The sequence below is a fragment of the Pomacea canaliculata genome, linkage group LG2, assembly GCF_003073045.1.
Source record: "Pomacea canaliculata isolate SZHN2017 linkage group LG2, ASM307304v1, whole genome shotgun sequence".
In the NCBI taxonomy this organism is placed as follows: domain Eukaryota; kingdom Metazoa; phylum Mollusca; class Gastropoda; order Architaenioglossa; family Ampullariidae; genus Pomacea; species Pomacea canaliculata.
Window position 1 is genome coordinate 39,512,775 of NC_037591.1, and position 17,868 is coordinate 39,530,642.

A 17,868-nucleotide genomic window follows, 5' to 3' on the forward strand; every position below is an offset into this window, starting at 1 on the left:
AACAACCACAGTTTTCTTTAAATTTATTCGACTCACAAGATAATCATAATGACTCAGATGACGACGCTGATGATAACAACGACTACAATGGCGATGGCAAAAATAGCTTGTTTCTGTTATTAACTAGTATCTAATCCGAGATTGTGTCGTTATAATACTCCGACCCTTTACCCGTTTCATTTCCAAAATTGCATGCGAGGGTACAAATGAGACTCGAGCTCTGACTAGTCGGTGAAGAAACAAGGAAGTAGCGCTATCCGTGCTCCCCTCCTGTTCGTCGGTGTTACCTCTCTGTCCCCCCTCTGCTCCACTTCTTGAGGTCGAATTAAAAGAGCGGTGGTAGGAGGTAGAGAATGGGCCAAACATTCACATTAAAAACTTTTAAAAAACCCGAATACTCTACTTGTAGGACGCATGCACTAGTTCCTAACACAAGCAAGGAACAGTTAGTAAGTTCTGTTTGTAGCTTTAGATACATTTTTTAAAAATTAGTGCGGATGCTAATGTCTATGCTTTTATCGCCATAGTTATTTGGATATTCAACTTAAATTTTGCAACAAAAGTAAAAACAAAGGCGTTGGGAAATTTGAAAAAAAACTGAGACAACACACACATATTATATTCACTAATAAAAATGTTTAAATTTTTAGTCTTTGAAGCTCGCTATGTATTTGGTAAATTTATTACTGACATTTGTATGAAGCTGATAAAATACACTTGAAAATTTACAGTGATTTAGTTTTTAAAGTTTCAAGATTTATCTTAATATTATTAAATTAAACAAAACAAAACTCTGTAGGCATGACTAGAAGAAACTAAGGAATTCACCCTTCAGAGTTTCAGGACTCCTGTCCCCAACCTTCCACCCTTGATTTCTAAAAACCATTTTCATTGTGATTCATAAACAAGGGAAAGCACCGAACAGCGTATGTCCAACCAGGTGTTGCGTTGTCAGGAAGTACTGTCACCACAACAAAGGTAAATAATAAACGATTGGTTGATTGCCTTTGGTTACGGACAACCATAAGGGTCTGTGGAGCAAAATACAAGAAGGCTGCTGGAATCACAGACAAGAAGTCCTGCTCGCAGAACCCTCGCTTGATGCTCAGCTGGACAGGTTATCTATCTATGAAAAGTAAACTGGTAAGCATACTACTAAGCATACAAGTATGTGTCTGTGTGTATGAGTTCCAATTGCTAAACAACAAGAAGAAAAAAAGTAGCTTTAAAACCCTCATCTTAACGCAGAAATGACCACTTTGCCTTATGGATACTGTCGATTTTTTGTCACTTGCGATGTGAATAAAGTAATACTCCCCCTGATAAATGTTGAACCTTTTTCTCTTTTTTTTTCTTTCTTGTAAATGCTTGGAAAAAGAATATGAACAGTAATATCTCATTATAAGGTTTGAGTGTCTTCTCTGCTAATTATCGTCAGCAATTCCATTGTGATTGGTTTTCACACATGAGTAAAATACCACTAGAGAACATTTCATAGGGTAAAGTTAAAGGTAAAGGTCATCACCTAACCTTTTCAGGTCTGTGGGGGAGGGGGGGGGAAGGTGCTAGAGACCTTCCTATTCTCGGGGCCAGCTTTACATTAGAGCGGTACCCATCTCATTTCTCCCTCGCTGCCTTACCTTGTGCAACCCTTTATGGAGTCAGGTACCCATTACCGCCAGCTGGGTCGACTTGGGAAAGTTTGGTGTGTGTCATGTGGTAACTCTATAGGGGAGGTAACAATCGCCCCAATTAGGGTCTAGGGTTTGTTTGCTAGCAAGCCTAAGGGCCCTTATGGGTATGTGCCAGTGTAGAAGTGTAATCTGAGGTAGAGGTGGGAGACAGCCCTCAGTGGTTACAGTAAATTTGGACGCCAGCGCTCTAACCGCTGGGCAAGATTCGCACCGTTGCATCTAGTCTTACCTGATTCTGCACTATGTATGTCAACTGCAGTTCAAAAACACATATACAACAGGCGCCACCTGTCTTGCTCTATTTTTATCATCTATGGGCATGACAAATGGGGCAGTCAACTGACTAAAGCTATTTTTTAATCACATAATCCACATTGTGTAAGATTTTCTTTTTTCTTTCGTAAATTAGATAGTTAAAATTCCGAAGATAAAGTGAACTAATTGCAGGGCTACGAGTTTTCATGTTCTTTGATTACGTGTCACACGGATGATGCGAAGCTGTTCTACTAGTAGTGTCCTTCAACACATGAGTACAAATGGGAGAAAACTACTGCAACATTCAGGAATTATTCCAGTATGGATTCTTTCCCTTTAACCGCTAAGTGAAGGTGGGGGGCAAGGCAACCAATCAGATACTGTTATATTTGAAGGTAGTTTAGTTGATAAATGCGCCATTTTTGCAGTAGTAGCCGATTACTCAATTCGACATGGATTTGTACCCCAACAACCCTGAATTACAAGAAAATAATAAGTAATATTTAAATCGTAATGTACATTTTAAAATATGTTTTTGGCACTACATAGTTGCATATAGTGCATTAATAATTTGAAGAAAAAATTGAACTTTTCGCCTAATTACAATCTTTCATAATATTATCTAATGCTTAAAATTGTGTGTTTAGAGCAGTATAAATATGAAATATAATCCTATATCGAAAACTGTCATAAAAGAGCATGAAATGTGTAAAACAAAGTGTGTGATTTGTGCACGGACATTTAGATACCTCAAACAGGCAAACGGAAATCACCATAACAACAGCACAACAACATATTTCGGTCATAGGATGCTTCACCCCAAGACCATTTCGTCCCACACCAGAAGTCAAGTCGTCCCACGTAGGTCCCTTTCGCCCAAAGTAAGAACAGTCACACTTTTTTCTCTATTATCCTTCTGACTTACACCAGACAACAATGCGATACTAGCAATTAATTTCAGAAACATATAAAAACGGAAAACTTAGAATACTTCATTAGGGAAGTAAGAAACACTAAAACATGTAAAATTTGTGTGTTAAATTAAATTAAAGTCCTGAACAATATTTGAAAAATTAATACGATTTTATCTGCCGTTGACTTAAAATTGCGGCTTTATCAGTTTTTGATAAAATACCAAGAAAGCTGGTGCCAGACAAGTGTGATTATCTGTCATTAGTATTCTTGCAGCTGTTCAGCATCTTCTAGGAGAATCGTATACAGAAATCTTCCTTAACCCAGATCATTAAGATCATTCTTATTTTTGATGATATAGTCTTTAAGTTTATTTTGTCCGTGTTTTGTATAAAATTGTTTTGGTTTTTGTAAAACTTAGTTTTTAGTCCTTTTTAAGTACGGGGTTGTGTCTGCTATCCATTATTACTATTATCTGATGCTTCTGCTCCCCAATCGAGCCACCCATCCCCACACACACTAACTAAAAGCACAATGAAGCACAATTAGAGTCTTCGCTTCAACAAACGTTAGTTTTGTACAAAGTAAAATAATGTTTGAATTAACAACTTCTAGAATACATTTGATTAGTTATCAAACAGTGTAGTGTTTCAATGAAATAAATCATAAATACACACAAAAATTGACAGACTCGAGCAAGTACCCGCCTGATCAGGACTGTGTTTACAAAATCCATGCAGCAAACAATATATCGCATAATCTAAACATTTCTCCATTTACAGCTCACTTTATATGCCACAGACTTCATTTAGAATTCTTATTCGGGTTTAGTTTGTTGAGATGATTAGGAACATTTAAATTAAAGTAAAACAGAACAAACGTACACATGTTATAGCTTTTATAAATACTTATTCACTTTGCCTCAGACAACAGGACCTCTCAATATTTTAGCCCTGTTTTCACTCCGAAGAGAGGAACACTTACATCTTTCTTGTTATTTCAATGTAAGTCCCTTGAGTTCCAGAAAGATAACAGCTGCATGTGAGTATGTGGAAACAAGCTGAACTGTCAGACTAACCTGATGGGTAAGTTTGATAAACAAATGGATGAGCTCTCATTACGCTGTGAGTAATATTAATTTGTCAAATTAATTAGTCGGAAATGTTCAGTAAGACGTTGGAATAACTAAATATAAAAATGAATCATTACACTTACAAATAATTGCAGCATCTAAATCAGGGGTCTCAAACTCATATTAGCAAGTGGGCCGCAGTGGAAAGTAACAGCCAGTCAGCGGGCCGCACCACGAAAAGAAAATGTTTTTTCATTAAATTTTACGAACACTACTGTCACTGCAGTTAAATGCTAAAATAAAGTTTTTATAATTATTAATTACATTTAGTGTAGTTTATTACATGCACAGGCAGTTTAGTTTATTAAAATAAGTTGACGTTGTCTCTGTCACTAATAACGGGGGTAATTTTCACTGCGGGAGTTAATCACCAAGCACAACATACATATACACCGCGGACGTGGCCGAGGGCCGCACAAAAATGTTTTGCGGGCCGCATTCGGCCCGCGGGCCGCGTGTTTGAGACCCCTGATCTAAATGCTAACTGTAAAAGATGTAATGCCGTAAACAAAATATGGAGTATTATTATATTATTTGGCATTCTATGGAATAGTTAATTAGATGAAATAAATGGTATCCATGGTCCATATTCTTCCACATGTATCAGATTAAAGGTCGATCTAAATCATCGGTAGGACGACTTTAAAACGGATAATCAGGTTATTGATGTTTTTGTTTTCATTTCAGCAAACGAGATGATCACTCCTCTTTTTTTGTTTTTCTTAACATTTGGAATTCATTCGCAAGTGCAAGGTAATTACTAGTAAATTTCCATTCCAGAAATGAGTCAAAATTATATAGAAATACACGTGTGTGTCTGTCTGCTTAAATGCATTTGTATAATTTATTAATTAATTGAGTATTTTATCAATACCGACTTTCATATGTTAAAGTCAGCAAACAGTTTACACACACACACGGGAGAAACTACTAAGAAACACAAGTGAGCCGGATGTACGTGGTGTGCAATTACAAATATAACTATGTTTCTTATTAGTAGTTGAAAAGTTTTTTTATATTCTTTTGTTATTATTTCATTTACATTACTAAATGACTTTTCGCTTAAGGAAAGCTGAAATAGTCTAAAATCTGTTTCTTAGCTTGTGGCGGTGAATACACTGCACTCACTGGTCTCATACTGTCTCCATTGTACCCGAGTCAGTACCCGCCTGACCAGGATTGTGTTTACATCATCAGAGCACCAACAGGATATCGGATCAGCTTGTACTTTGTCACCTTTGAGCTTGTTGGTGATAGGGGTAACTGCCAGGACTATATACAGGTATAAATATAATTAAAGGTACACAGACTTAGAGCTTTTACTTTACTTAATGTAGCAACATGAGTAGATTATACAATGTGTCTTTAAATGATTCCAACGTATTTGTTTTCTCGCACTTTCTCGCGCATTAACTTCTGGGTTGACTGTTCACAAACAAGTGAACGAACAGGTTTTCTTCTATACTGGTTCGATTAAGAATGACCTTAGTCAAGGATTGTTCTGTAATTAATGTCATTATCATCCATAAAGAAAGTTGCTAGGAGATTGGTGGTGGCTGAATATTATTTACTTCTAATAAAGTAAAGCTTAATACCAAATACTTTATCAAAACGAAATCAAAGTCCACTTCCTCTACTGTTGACACACACGCCTACAAATATCGACATGAAAGAAAGAAAAGTCAGAATCGTGTGGCCAAGATGTCTTTAGTCAAAAGTGTAAACATGTATCTCGAGAACAGATGAACTGCATTCAACTGATATGCTCTGAAATTTACCGACAATTTATTTAATAAAATTATAGCTTGGCAAGGTAGAGGTGAATGATTTAACGGTCCTACATCTCTTCGTTTGAAGATTAGAGATGGTGATTCATGGACGTCACCATTCTTGACTATCTACTGCAACACGTCAGCGTACCCAAGAAGATCCACATCAAACACAATGTGGGTCAGATTCTATTCTGACGGGACTCAGTCCGCAGGTGGCTTCCATGCGAGCTACACTGCAGGTGGGAAAACCTAAATCTTCTGTACAATATGTCATGAATTTTTTATACCGGGTGGATACACACTTGTCACATGATCTGGTAAACGTATAATAAAAACTGAAGAAATTAAACTAAGGAAACTATTCAAAACATGATTCTATCTTCAAGAAATTAGGATTATGTCAACATTTATGCACCCAATGTAAAAATCATTTTATGAATAAAAACAGTCATTTTCTTTGTTTAAATCACTCTACAGTCAAAAACAAACCCTAATGTGCAATAAGAAAAAACAATAATTATAACCACGCTAATCCTCCAAACTGTATCAGGAACAATAAGCTATATATATATGACAGTTTTCTTTCAAAATATATGTTAAAACATAATTTGTAGCGGGCCAATAGTTTGCATAACCTACATATGCTTCGACACGAAATTTCATCACATTGAGTATATGTGGTGTGTATGTATTTGTGTGTGTGTGAGTGTGTGTGTGTGTGTGTTTTGTAAAAGTTTGTTATGTACAGATGGCAATGACTTTCTGAGGAATGCAGACCTGTTCGCCTTTTCATTAAAATACACTTGCAACCTCTGTCAAACTGTAATCACGTTTCGTCAAGCGCATTACATGTTTTTATCTATTTTTATTTTGTTGTTGTTATTATTTTATTCTAACATTAATTACACTAACTCCCATTGTTTCGATTCTCTGCAGCCATAATTCCCTTAAAGTTTCTCCTTATTACCGAATCTTTGCTATCGGGGTGGCGGGGTATTCGCAACATAGACATCGACACGAATACCCTTTATGACATTCCTGTCGAGGGACTACAAGACCCAGCTGCTGTTGACTACGACCCAATGACTGGTCGTGTCTACTGGACAGACAATGGGGAGCAGACCATCCGAGCATCGAACCTTAACGGCAGTGATGCTCGGCTTGTTCACTATTTAGGATTGGGTGAAGTCTTTCATTTAAAAAAAAAGTATTGCACTATATATACTTAAAGACACACACACACATATATATATATATATATCTATATATTATTACATAATTAGCATGATTTGTCTACTTTTTTGTTAAGAGAAATACAAGGAACGCGATGGATGTGTATAAGGTGGAACTGAATCGAGCAATGGCAATCGAGGATGTACTCTATGTTTTTGTCATTGTCCTACCTTAGTTCTCTAACGGTGAAATGTTATCTTATCTAAGTCGGAGATCTGTAGGGATTATGGATCCAGTAAATTGGTACACACACATTTAAAAAAAAATATTTACTATTTCATTCAAATTTTCAAGAAATTAAATTTGTTTTACAGAATGTTTAGGAGGTTTTCAACATTCTCATGACAGCTAACTCTAACTACTGTATTCAATATTTCAACATCTCTAATAAGTAACAAACCTAAATAACAAATGATAATGGAGATGGTTTGTTTAAAAATTAATAATTACAGTTATGTTTTCCAGCCTCTGTGCCAGACGGTCTGTGTGTAGACGCACTGTCCAGGCTCATCTTCTACACAGACGCAGGCAATAAAGTCATCGGCATGATCACCATGTACAGCAACACTCATCGAATAGTCATCAACTCCTCCCTTGACATGCCGAAAGACATCGAGCTTGACAAACACAATGGGTAAACATATTTAATTTAAAGATAGACTAATTAATTTAATGTAGAAGACAAAAATTCTTCAGAAAAATTGGAAAAATCGCTGATAACGTGATAATAAGTTTTAAAAAATGAAATAAAATTATCTGCACATTGGTCTAGTCTCAGATTTCAGATTGATAAAAAGTACTAGAAGGGGTACCCAGTGAGCAGACTTAAAGAATCATTGTGCCCTCGCAACAGATTTTAAAAGATGCACAAAATGTCACTAACAGATTTAATTGACAGGGGACGTAAAGTTGTGATGCAGATCACTGCCCCCACTCCCTCCCCCATTTTTCATTCTTTCTCGCTGTGTAATGAAGTATGCGAATAAGACTTAATTTGAAGTTGATTCCGACATATTACCATAAGTAAGATAAGCATAAAGATGATACAGAACTAAATACAATACTCAAATGCAGTCTACAACCTTTCCTTATCCAAAGGGAATATTTGTGGAGAGTTTGAACAAATGGGGTGGATTTGTTTAGCGCACAAACACACGCCATGCACATTCATTTAGACACAAGCCACTTATCTCTCAATTATATTATAAGACGTATAATGACAAATGTAACCAAGCTAATTAAACATTTTAAGATAATTATTTATAAGCAAAGTTCATTTTGCGGATAAAAACACCAAACTAGGGTAATGTACTGGAGTGACCGTGGCGCCACACCTACCATAGAGCGAGCCAACTATGACGGTACAGGACGTCAGACTCTGGTCTCAGGGGGCGAGTATCTCAACCAACCCAATGCCATCGCTCTCGACACAGTCGGTGAGATCTTTGCTCATTAGTCCATCCTTCCTTTGTTTTCCTTTCCTTTCTTATTTGGTGTCTGTGTTGTTATGATAAATGGAACATTTTAAATATTTCTTTGTGAGCATTTCCATTTTTATATGTAAACGTTTTTGCGGATAAACAATTTTTGCTATAATTTCTTTATGTTGTGTGTGTGCTCTCTCTCTCACTTTTATGGATATTCACGTGCAGAAGGCAGACTGTACTGGGCAGATGGTGGAACACAGAAGGTAGGCTGGGTGAACCTGGAAGGGAAGAAGACTTCGTTGATTCAACAACAACCAGGATTAGTCTATCACGGCATGGACCTCTATCTCAATGACTTCTTTGTGACGGACTGGAGGTTGGTAGTGCTATCACTTTATTTCTTTATTTCTTTTCCATATTACTCTCAAATGTTTTTCCTCAGCTGATTTTATGACGAAAATATGTTTATTATTATCAGAATTAAAATTATGTTTCACTAAATACTTGCTTATGTAGAGAGATAATCCAGTTTTGTTCATTTTAAAATATGAAGTAACCTTTTTCAGCTTTCTCAATCTCAATCAGACGATAAAAACACACGTATTTCGCTATGGCAAGGATGGCAGTAATAGAAGAAGCATTTTCTACCAACCCTCGAAATTAAATGATATCCGCGTCTACGCTGAGGAAATTGAAGATAAAGGTCAGTGGGCAGGTCACGTGTAGACAGCAATAGTTTACCTGCAAACACACTGCACAGGCGAACACTATCATGTGATGATAGGAAGGAACAACAACATGTTCAGACTTCTCACTTCCGATGTCTAAAGCTTTTCTTTAAGGCAGCCAGCACCCCGGTATGCCTACTTTTCATATTTGACATCTGGCTGCCTCATTGTTATCACAGGGCCAAACGGATGTGGAAGCAACAACGGTGGTTGTAGTTACATCTGTGTACCCACACCTGGCAACAGAAGTAAATGTCTCACTGAGGACGGAGGATCTAGTAGGTAACCTATTGATAGCTTGGAAATAGTTGGAACGGAAATCGTGTATCACAAAGAGTAGATATCTCAGTTAAGATAAAAAATATTTTCATAAAAATAAATAATATAACACACCTAAAGGTCCATGTTGAAAAAAAATTGTTCTGTAGATTAGACCTTGTAGAATAAAAACGATGGCTGACTTTAATTCTTCTACCGATACTAAAAACAGTTAAAATGAGCAAACTTTATACTTAATTTTTTTTTTAAATAGGAGAAACAATCATCTGAACGGCATGGTTCTACTTCGTCAAATACAGTCGGACCTCTATAAGTCGACTTTCTCTAAGTTGAAAACCTCCCTATATCGAATTAATTGTAGGTTCCCAGCCAAATACCTGCGCCTATTTCGCCATTTTCCCTAAATTGAAAACTCCGTAAGTCGAATTTTTTTCGGGTCCCTTTGAGTTCGACTTATCGAGGTCTGACTGTATTCATCGAATGTGCATACACACTGGCAGAAAAGTTTAGGGAAACATTTATCGAGTGGTAGCGAGGAAGATGTCAAAGACACTACTTGTGGTGTCGTCTGCCGCAGCAAAAGATTAAAAATGAGAAAAGGATAGAGAATAATATTTTGCTTTTCATTTGTTGATGCTTATAAACTCAAAAGGAAAAATATTGTCGAAAGTAAGATAAAACTTTGTTACGACATAACCTTCACAAGATGTTATCATTATCTGTTTTAAATTAACGGGCTACCTTCCGTCAGCCGTTTTCCAACATAACATTGTATAACGAAAAGTAATAATAACTGTCAGTGCAACTTGCAGAACAAATTCTTGCAGTTAAAGTCCAGGGTCTTTGTCATGGGTAGTGATAAGTACCGAGAAAAATTGCGAGCTGCAGTAGTATCAGTTATTAGGTCCGAAAAAAAGGCGGAGAGCACTTTACATGTGAGAATTTCCACTACAGAAGGAGAAATAATAATTAATACCCACATTAGCTATCGCATACTAACTATTCTCAATACAGGAAAATACACTTGCAGTAGCAGCAAAACAAATATCTTTTTCTAAATTTTAGCGCTTAACTGTGATATTTATTTATTGTTATAATTTATCAAACTACAGCTAAAAGTGAAAGTCCAACTACTGGCAGCACAACTAAAGCAAGTGATCTGGTCACACCGAGTTCTACACGTGATTCCAACATACCAGCAGGTAACAGTGAACTCATTTTGTAGTACATAACGTACATCTCCAACAAAATAACTGAGTTCTGTTGGATATTGTGTATGGTATTTGAAATAGCAAGTACATGGTTTTAAATGCATTTCCATGTACTTGGTTATAATGCATTACCATGTACTTGCTGTAGTTATGGTGCATGGTAATTACGTGCATTTCCTATTTCAAATATATATCTACGCCTGGTATCAGGGGTTGTCAACCCAGTCCTCAGGGCATCTCCACCACCACCTACAAGAGGCTTTTTATTTACTACAAGCGAACACATTATACTATGAATGAGGATGCCAAGACTGTTAAACGGTTAGTTGTCATGGGTTAGTAGCGGATACAACTTCAACAACATGTGGAGAAAATATGTCAAATTTGCCTTAAGGCTTTGACTCACACTACTACACTAAAATACAAGTTTCCAAACTTCCGGAAGATTTAAATGACCCTCTCACGGCTCTGTAGCTGGCAGACAAGAAGATTGCAATATTGGTCAACGCCTGTGGTGTAAACCCTCAACAAGCTGGACCAAACAAGTGAGATTAAAGGAAGAAGACTATTGCTACAGTCTGTTGTTATGAGAAATTTGACAAGAAAGGCAAAATATAGTAGAACGTTTTAAAATTGAGAGTAAAATTGTTTTTGTTATTAGGTCTGATAGAAGCAGAAAAAAATGAATTAACACTTCCTTAAAGTCTCACACTACCTGTCTTAGAGAGAGAGCTACAGAGGGGACGGGGAAAAAGACAAAGCATAGCATGTGCACGAGTTCTTTAATCATTTGTTAGAAAGATTGTAACCCTGTGTCACCCATGCGTCTCTTTGTTTTTCAGAAGCAGAGTCTGTGAGCACTAACACCAAGATCATCATTGCTGTCTGTGCTGTGGCCGCTGTCGTGGGGATTGCTGTAATCATCGCGGTCGTAGTTTTCTGGAAACTAAGACGTAAGACGAATGACACCAGCTCGGGTGATGCATGTCTTGCCGTCCTTTATGTCTGTACATTTGTAGTCATTGTCATAACGAATGTGTTGCTGCTAACCAATTCCTAAAAAACAGTTTGTACAGCAATCTTAGATGCATACTATTTGAACAAATAAGATAAAATGTATAGCAAGAAATTTTTTTTTTAAATAAAAAAAAATTTTGGTTATTGCTATCGACTTCATGACGTAAGCACAAAGTCAACCGCTTTTATAACTGAGCTACAGTTGCCTTACAACATAAAGCAAACAGTTAACAATATATGCTTGTGCACATGGGTTATAGCAAACAAGGCAGTCGGAAAAATCAAGTCGTACCTCTATATTTATCAACGATTCTCAGACGGTTCTTCAGCAACGCAAAACTTTGTACAAAGATGATTTAAAATTATTTTATGTCCATTGACTTGTGCTTTGATTTGCCTTGACTTTTAATGACATTTACAAAGAGAAATTGGAGTTAAAATTACCTTAATGCACCTTATTATTATTAATTCTCACCTATATGGGTGACATAAGAGGAATAATGGTGAATGTGTCTGTGTCTACAAAGATGTGACCTAGGAACATACATTCTCTCGAATAATACGATGCGCAGGTCAAAACAATCGCAAAGAACATGGGGATTCCACGCAGAAAAACAACACAAATGGAAAGCCACCGGAGTCACCGACATCAACAGGATATAATATTACAGTCGATAATAATGTATACAATGACCTTAGCCCTCAGTCCAGTCATAGAGAGGTCATGGTTAATGATGCAGGTAGGTACGCTAGCCATGTTTTTTGTGTTGTCAAGCCAAGTATAACTGTTCAAAATATCCCTTGCTTACATAATAATACTTGTCTTCTCCTTCTGCCGCGTAAATAACTGCGAGCGAAACAGTATACGGTGATTAAGAACATTTATTATAGCTGGTCGAGAGTGAGTGAGGACAAGAACGCTACCTACATTAGTCAAGCCCTGATTTCCTTGCGGTGATGGAGATAATATACATCCCTTCTTCACTTCTTACTTCAAACATTCTGTCAAATCAGCTTTTTATTGCACAACTTGTTTCCCTTCCTAATGTTACTACTTATCTGGTTTCTTGCACTGTAACATTCCATCATGTTTCATACCTTTGTTCTGCTAATCCACTTAAAGATATTTTCCTGGTCTACATCGTTGAGTTACATGTATTTTCTGTAGTCTATGGCTGTTGTAGTAGGTGTGGTAGATCATAAAAATCGCTCACAGTTACAGTCTAGACTAAAAATGTCGACGTGTCCACAGCTAAGGGAGCCTTAAATATTCAAAGTGCAAGCTTTTAGAGGACGTTTATGCGGGGATGGTACCATTGACATCCAAACATCCTTTCTGTTCACGTGACTAGCTGATGATTGGTTGAAGGATTGTGGTGGTGTGCTTGTCCAATGTCAACGACAGACAGGTTTTTGCACTACTTGTATGATATTAGATTCTTTAATTATTGTACTTACTGACGTGTGGGTTTCAAACGGAGTTCTTTCTGATGTAATATTTCTGTCCTGGCTGTTAAGAGTTACTTCGTTTATTTTCACCCACATACCCAGTTCCCCGGGGAGAATGTTTGAGCACTTGACTTGCTATCGCAGGGAACATTTTACAATGATTTTAGTCACTGAACTGTACGAGTACAGCCATGGCTACTCCCTAGCTCGATTTTGTCCCACATTTTAGTGCTAATAATTCTTCAAAATCTTAGTGCATGTTATGGCCATTAGGGAGTCTGCTATAGTCTTTCTTAGTTTCTTTGCTCTTTCAAAGTCCCCATAAATAATTATCAGAGGTAGAGAAACGTAGACATGTTTTCTCACAAGCGATCAGCCCGGAAAGGACATGTCATCAGCTTCTCACCTTTTACCTGACTGATTGTAAGCTTCACCGCTCAAAACGCCCTTAATATCTGACTAAACAAAATAAATACCTCGTAAGGGGAAGCATGATGTTGAAGACTTGAGATTAGCCACACAGAATGCGTTGTCAATTGATTCCTCCATGTTAATCTTGTCATCATGCATGGTTTTCCCCACAGACTACATTTTGTCGACATAGCTTATGAATAACTAAATGAGTGGGATCGATCATACTTGTGTTCTCGGATTATGCTTTGCGCAGATGAGACAAACCCAAAGCAACTTGTGACATCCGCACCAAATACGTCAGATTTTAACAACTTGAATTCCTTACGTTAGCCGATGCGTTACAGGTAGGTTTACTTAGCACACGGTCTCATCAGGTTTCAAAAACTCAAATACACTCATTTTAAAATGATGTTTTTTTCCTATTCTTTCGTGTAAGAAATATTTTACAATCACAGAAATATATATAAGGATATAGTTGAGTAATAATTATCCAATAAAGCAGAAATCTTTGTTTACATAAAACGAGTTTTATGCAATCTTAATTTATTTTTAAAAGTAAAGTTCTTTGGAAAAGTCCTAGGAGAAAAGAGATAATAGCTCAACTAAACTTCTCATGTCGATATCATAGGCAGTAAAAATGAGTACACATATTTTTTAAATTACAAAATCAGAGCACAAACATCTTAACTCTATAAGCCTATACTGTTAAATGTTCACTGTTTTAATAATTAACACTAGGGGAAAGGATAATCTAGTGTTTATAAAGACACTAGGAATTGTAGACAAGTAGTCCAACAGCAGAACACCAAGCTCATTCCTCTTTCTTAAAACCCCCACAAACACAATACTTAGAGCAATTCTATATACCATAACTCTTGCTAAAAAGAAAAACTTTGCCACACATTGTGCTACAGCTGATTTCAGCGAGGTTACAATTTTGTTTCTCAGGAGGGATGTTCTTGTCTGGACATGACTATACCAAACACCGGAGGAAATGCGACAAAAGAGATCGTGGGCGGTGGGATTCGTCAGCCACACACTCACACCTTGTGAAAACAGAGACAGCAGTAGTTTTACCAGCGGCCTCCTGGTCCAGTCCGACTGTTTCTGGGTGATGTTGCTGTACCGACCGGCGATTGAGAATGTCAGTGCAGTCCACTCTCCATCCTTGCCCTTTAACACTGGACCACAGTGTCCCTCCTAAAAGTTTTTATTTTTTACTACAATACGATGCTAGAAGAAGAGGTAAAACAGCGTCATTGAATTGTGTTTCTCATATTATTTTAACCCCTTTGCGACTGACGGACTTCAAGTGTATGTGGAATATCTAGGAGAATGAAGGAGAACGTCAGCGGGGAAACGGCTAACCGTGAGACAAAGTGTTTGGTGAACCCGATTCAGCGGTGGATTTTCGGCGAAAACGAGATATAAAATTTACTAAGGCTCAGAATAGTTAAGGAAGAAGACATGCCTGAGTCACATGTAAATCTCTGGAGTTAAGATTAAGTTGTAGACCAGTGTAGTGTCCATCGACGAGGTACTGACCCCTTGTGGATTAACCTGGCCTAGACGTGATATGATTTCTTTTTCTGTTATTTCTTATTGAATTGTAATAGAAATCACGTAGGTTTAAAAGTTGTAAACATGAACATATGAGAGAAAGATGTATGGATTTGGAGAATATGGTTAAGAAAAGTAGCATTGTGTAACCTCGAGTTACAGGTTTTCATTTTATGTGCCGAATGAACGGACAATTCCTTGATCGTCTTCGATCCAGCACCCAGAAGCACGTGGGCTAGGAGCACCGTTAGCGCGTGACGTCACTGTGGTGTACCTCCCATGTGACCCCGGAGTGTATTTATGTTATGTGGATTCTAGTTGGATGGAGATGTGGATGGCGACAACCCGAAAATAGTGGGACGACGAACTTAGTACACAATAATTGCTAGAGCGGTTATAAGACAGGTAATGGAACCGGAACATTAGAATTGGAACCTTATTGCTAAACAGTACAAAAGAGTGCTAAGATTGTATAATCTTCATACTTTGATATCAAGATTTGACTATGCTGAGATTGATTGTGGGTAGTGACCCGGATGTTGACATTGCATGTATCGTTAAAATTTTCGTCGCCAATAGAGCGCTGTGTTGAGGCGAATAGTTACAAATAAGTATTTTTGTCGTACTTCGTACTTTGACCTTTCGGACAGCTTATTGGTTGAGCATTCCACCAAGTCAGCTCAAGACTGGACGTTACCAACAGACATTTTCTCTAAGCACACAGTGCAGAAAACAACCACAGCGGCCATCATTATTCCTCATCAGAGAAATGTTTAACAGTAAAGTATTTGGCCACCGAGTTTGCTGGTTCTACCAATAGATAATGGTCTACAAACGAGGAAGAAAGAAAGAAAGATTGAAAGAAAGAAAGAAAGAATGGAAGAAAGAAAGAAAAAAAGAAAGAAGGAAAGAAACAATTTGTTTGTTTGTGTTTTATGCCTTGCTAGCAACTATGGCTATATCACGGCAAAAAGTAGTTGTAACTTTAAAGGTTTGGGAATAAAAACTTCCTAATTCTTATAAACATGATATATTTTCAAAGGCCAACATAATAAGTAATCAAAATGTAAAAAAGGGTGGGAAAGCATTAAAAGGGGTGTTAAAGCCCCAAAACAAAACAGAACTATCAGGATATAAAAATTTTAAATTTGATGGTAGAGCCATATCCTCTTTAAAAAGGAAAAGATTGCTGCCGATGGGACGGACCTAAATAAGGAAAAATAAAGATTTTTCTGTAAAAAATTGACAACGAATAGTCTGAAGCTTCGGACAGATAATCAAGAAGTGCATAACAGTAACATTTTTCCTACATCAGGGACAAACAGGTAGCGGTTCACCTCACTAAGGTGTCCTTGCGTGTCATAGGTGTTCCTATCTTTAATCTTGTAAGAACTAACTCCTCCCGTCTCGTTGGGCGGCAAGAAGGTAGGCTGTCGGAAAGGAAGGGAAGGGTGGCATATAACTTGTTTTGCCCAGAGTGTCCCAGTGGCGTTGCCATAAGGACTGAATGTACACCGAAAATAAAGATTTGCAGTCTTATGAAATAAGTGATTGAAGTTTACCAGGGTACTGACATGCAGCCTTGGCAGCCTGGTCTGCTCGAACATTGCCTGGGATATCAGCATGGCCAGGAGCCCAAATATAAACAATGTCCTTATTTTGCTGAGATGGCTGCATGAATTTTATGAATCTGGACCACAAGTGGGTGGTTAGAATCATTTGAAATGATAGCTTGGAGTGCAGAAAGAGAGTCTGAAATAATCAAAAAGTTGTGTTTCAAAGATCGGTGAGGCAAGCAAGATGGCATGAAGTTCTGCTGTGAAAATAGAACATTCGTCTGCCAGTCGGACTGAAACAGCCCGTTGTGGTTGGCAGGACGGAACTGCTGCCGCAGCGACTGGGCCACCACTTGGGATTTTGGAGCCATCTGTGAATACAGAGCAGAATTCAGGATAGTCAGAAAAAATTTCATAAAAGTGTTGGAGGGAGATGGGGTCACTAGTGTTTCCTTTTTTAAAGGCTGTAAGATCAAAACGGATCTCTGGAATTGGAAGGGTCCAAGGAGGAGTTGTTAGCAGTGATAGAGATTCTACCTGTTGAATATCTACTCCAGCAGCTTGTAGGTGAGGTGCTACTCGGAGTGATAGAGGCTTTTGCTCCTTGGTATGAATGGTATACAGGGCAGCACGCTGAGATCTGAAGACAGCACGATACGCAGGGTTCCCAGGATGAGCTTTTAAGCGACAGGCATAGGATAGCATGAGTTTCAAACGACGGAGAGAAAGTGGAGGCTCACCAGCTTCTGAGTACAAACTTTGTACAGGAGTGGTGCGGAAGGCACCCAAACAGATGTGGACCCCTTGGTGATGAATAGGATCGAGAATTTTAAGGTAGGACTCTCGAGCAGAGCTATAGATGATGGATCCATAGTCTAGCTTGGAGTGGACCAGGGCACGATACAGACGCAGAAGGACCGTGCGCCCCCCCCCCCCCCAGCTGACATGGCCAACTACTTTAAGAATATCTAGGTTAATGGCATGAAAGGCGTAGAGATTTAATATGAGATAGAAAGGACAGTTTACGGTCAAAGATGACCCCAAGGAATTTTACTTCCTGGCCCACTTTGAGTACCGTGCCGTTGACAGAAATAGATGGGTTTGGAAACATACCTCTCATTTTGCAAAAGTGAATGCATACCGACTTCGTAGTAGAACATTGGAAGCCAATTTCTGTCACCCACCTTTGTACAGCATTTATGCACAGTTGCAGCCGACTTTCGAGGTAT

At 37.9% G+C, this 17,868-nt stretch overlaps 1 protein-coding gene across 3 annotated transcripts; it reads left to right on the plus strand.

Moving 5' to 3' along the window:
• Positions 1–1,024: 1,024 nt before the first annotated feature.
• LOC112558204 (low-density lipoprotein receptor-related protein 4-like) lies at positions 1,025–15,981 on the plus strand. Of its 3 annotated transcripts, none has more exons than XM_025228498.1 (15): positions 1,025–1,143; positions 3,886–3,946; positions 4,681–4,746; positions 5,094–5,275; positions 5,851–6,004; positions 6,702–6,947; positions 7,464–7,632; positions 8,301–8,434; positions 8,651–8,801; positions 8,992–9,128; positions 9,333–9,431; positions 10,545–10,634; positions 11,486–11,596; positions 12,233–12,400; positions 14,472–15,981. In XM_025228498.1, the coding sequence occupies exons 2-15, from the start codon at positions 3,943–3,945 to the stop codon at positions 14,636–14,638; spliced, it is 1,878 nt and encodes a 625-aa protein (XP_025084283.1). In that variant the 5' UTR covers positions 1,025–1,143; positions 3,886–3,942; the 3' UTR covers positions 14,639–15,981. The 3 variants fall into 3 exon arrangements, with proteins under 3 accessions (XP_025084283.1, XP_025084284.1, XP_025084285.1); XM_025228499.1 differs by lacking the exon at positions 1,025–1,143 and adding an exon at positions 13,777–13,867 and having other exon boundaries at positions 3,707–3,946; positions 14,472–14,605; XM_025228500.1 differs by lacking the exons at positions 1,025–1,143; positions 14,472–15,981 and adding an exon at positions 13,777–13,795 and having other exon boundaries at positions 3,707–3,946; positions 12,233–12,404.
• Positions 15,982–17,868: the final 1,887 nt, after the last annotated feature.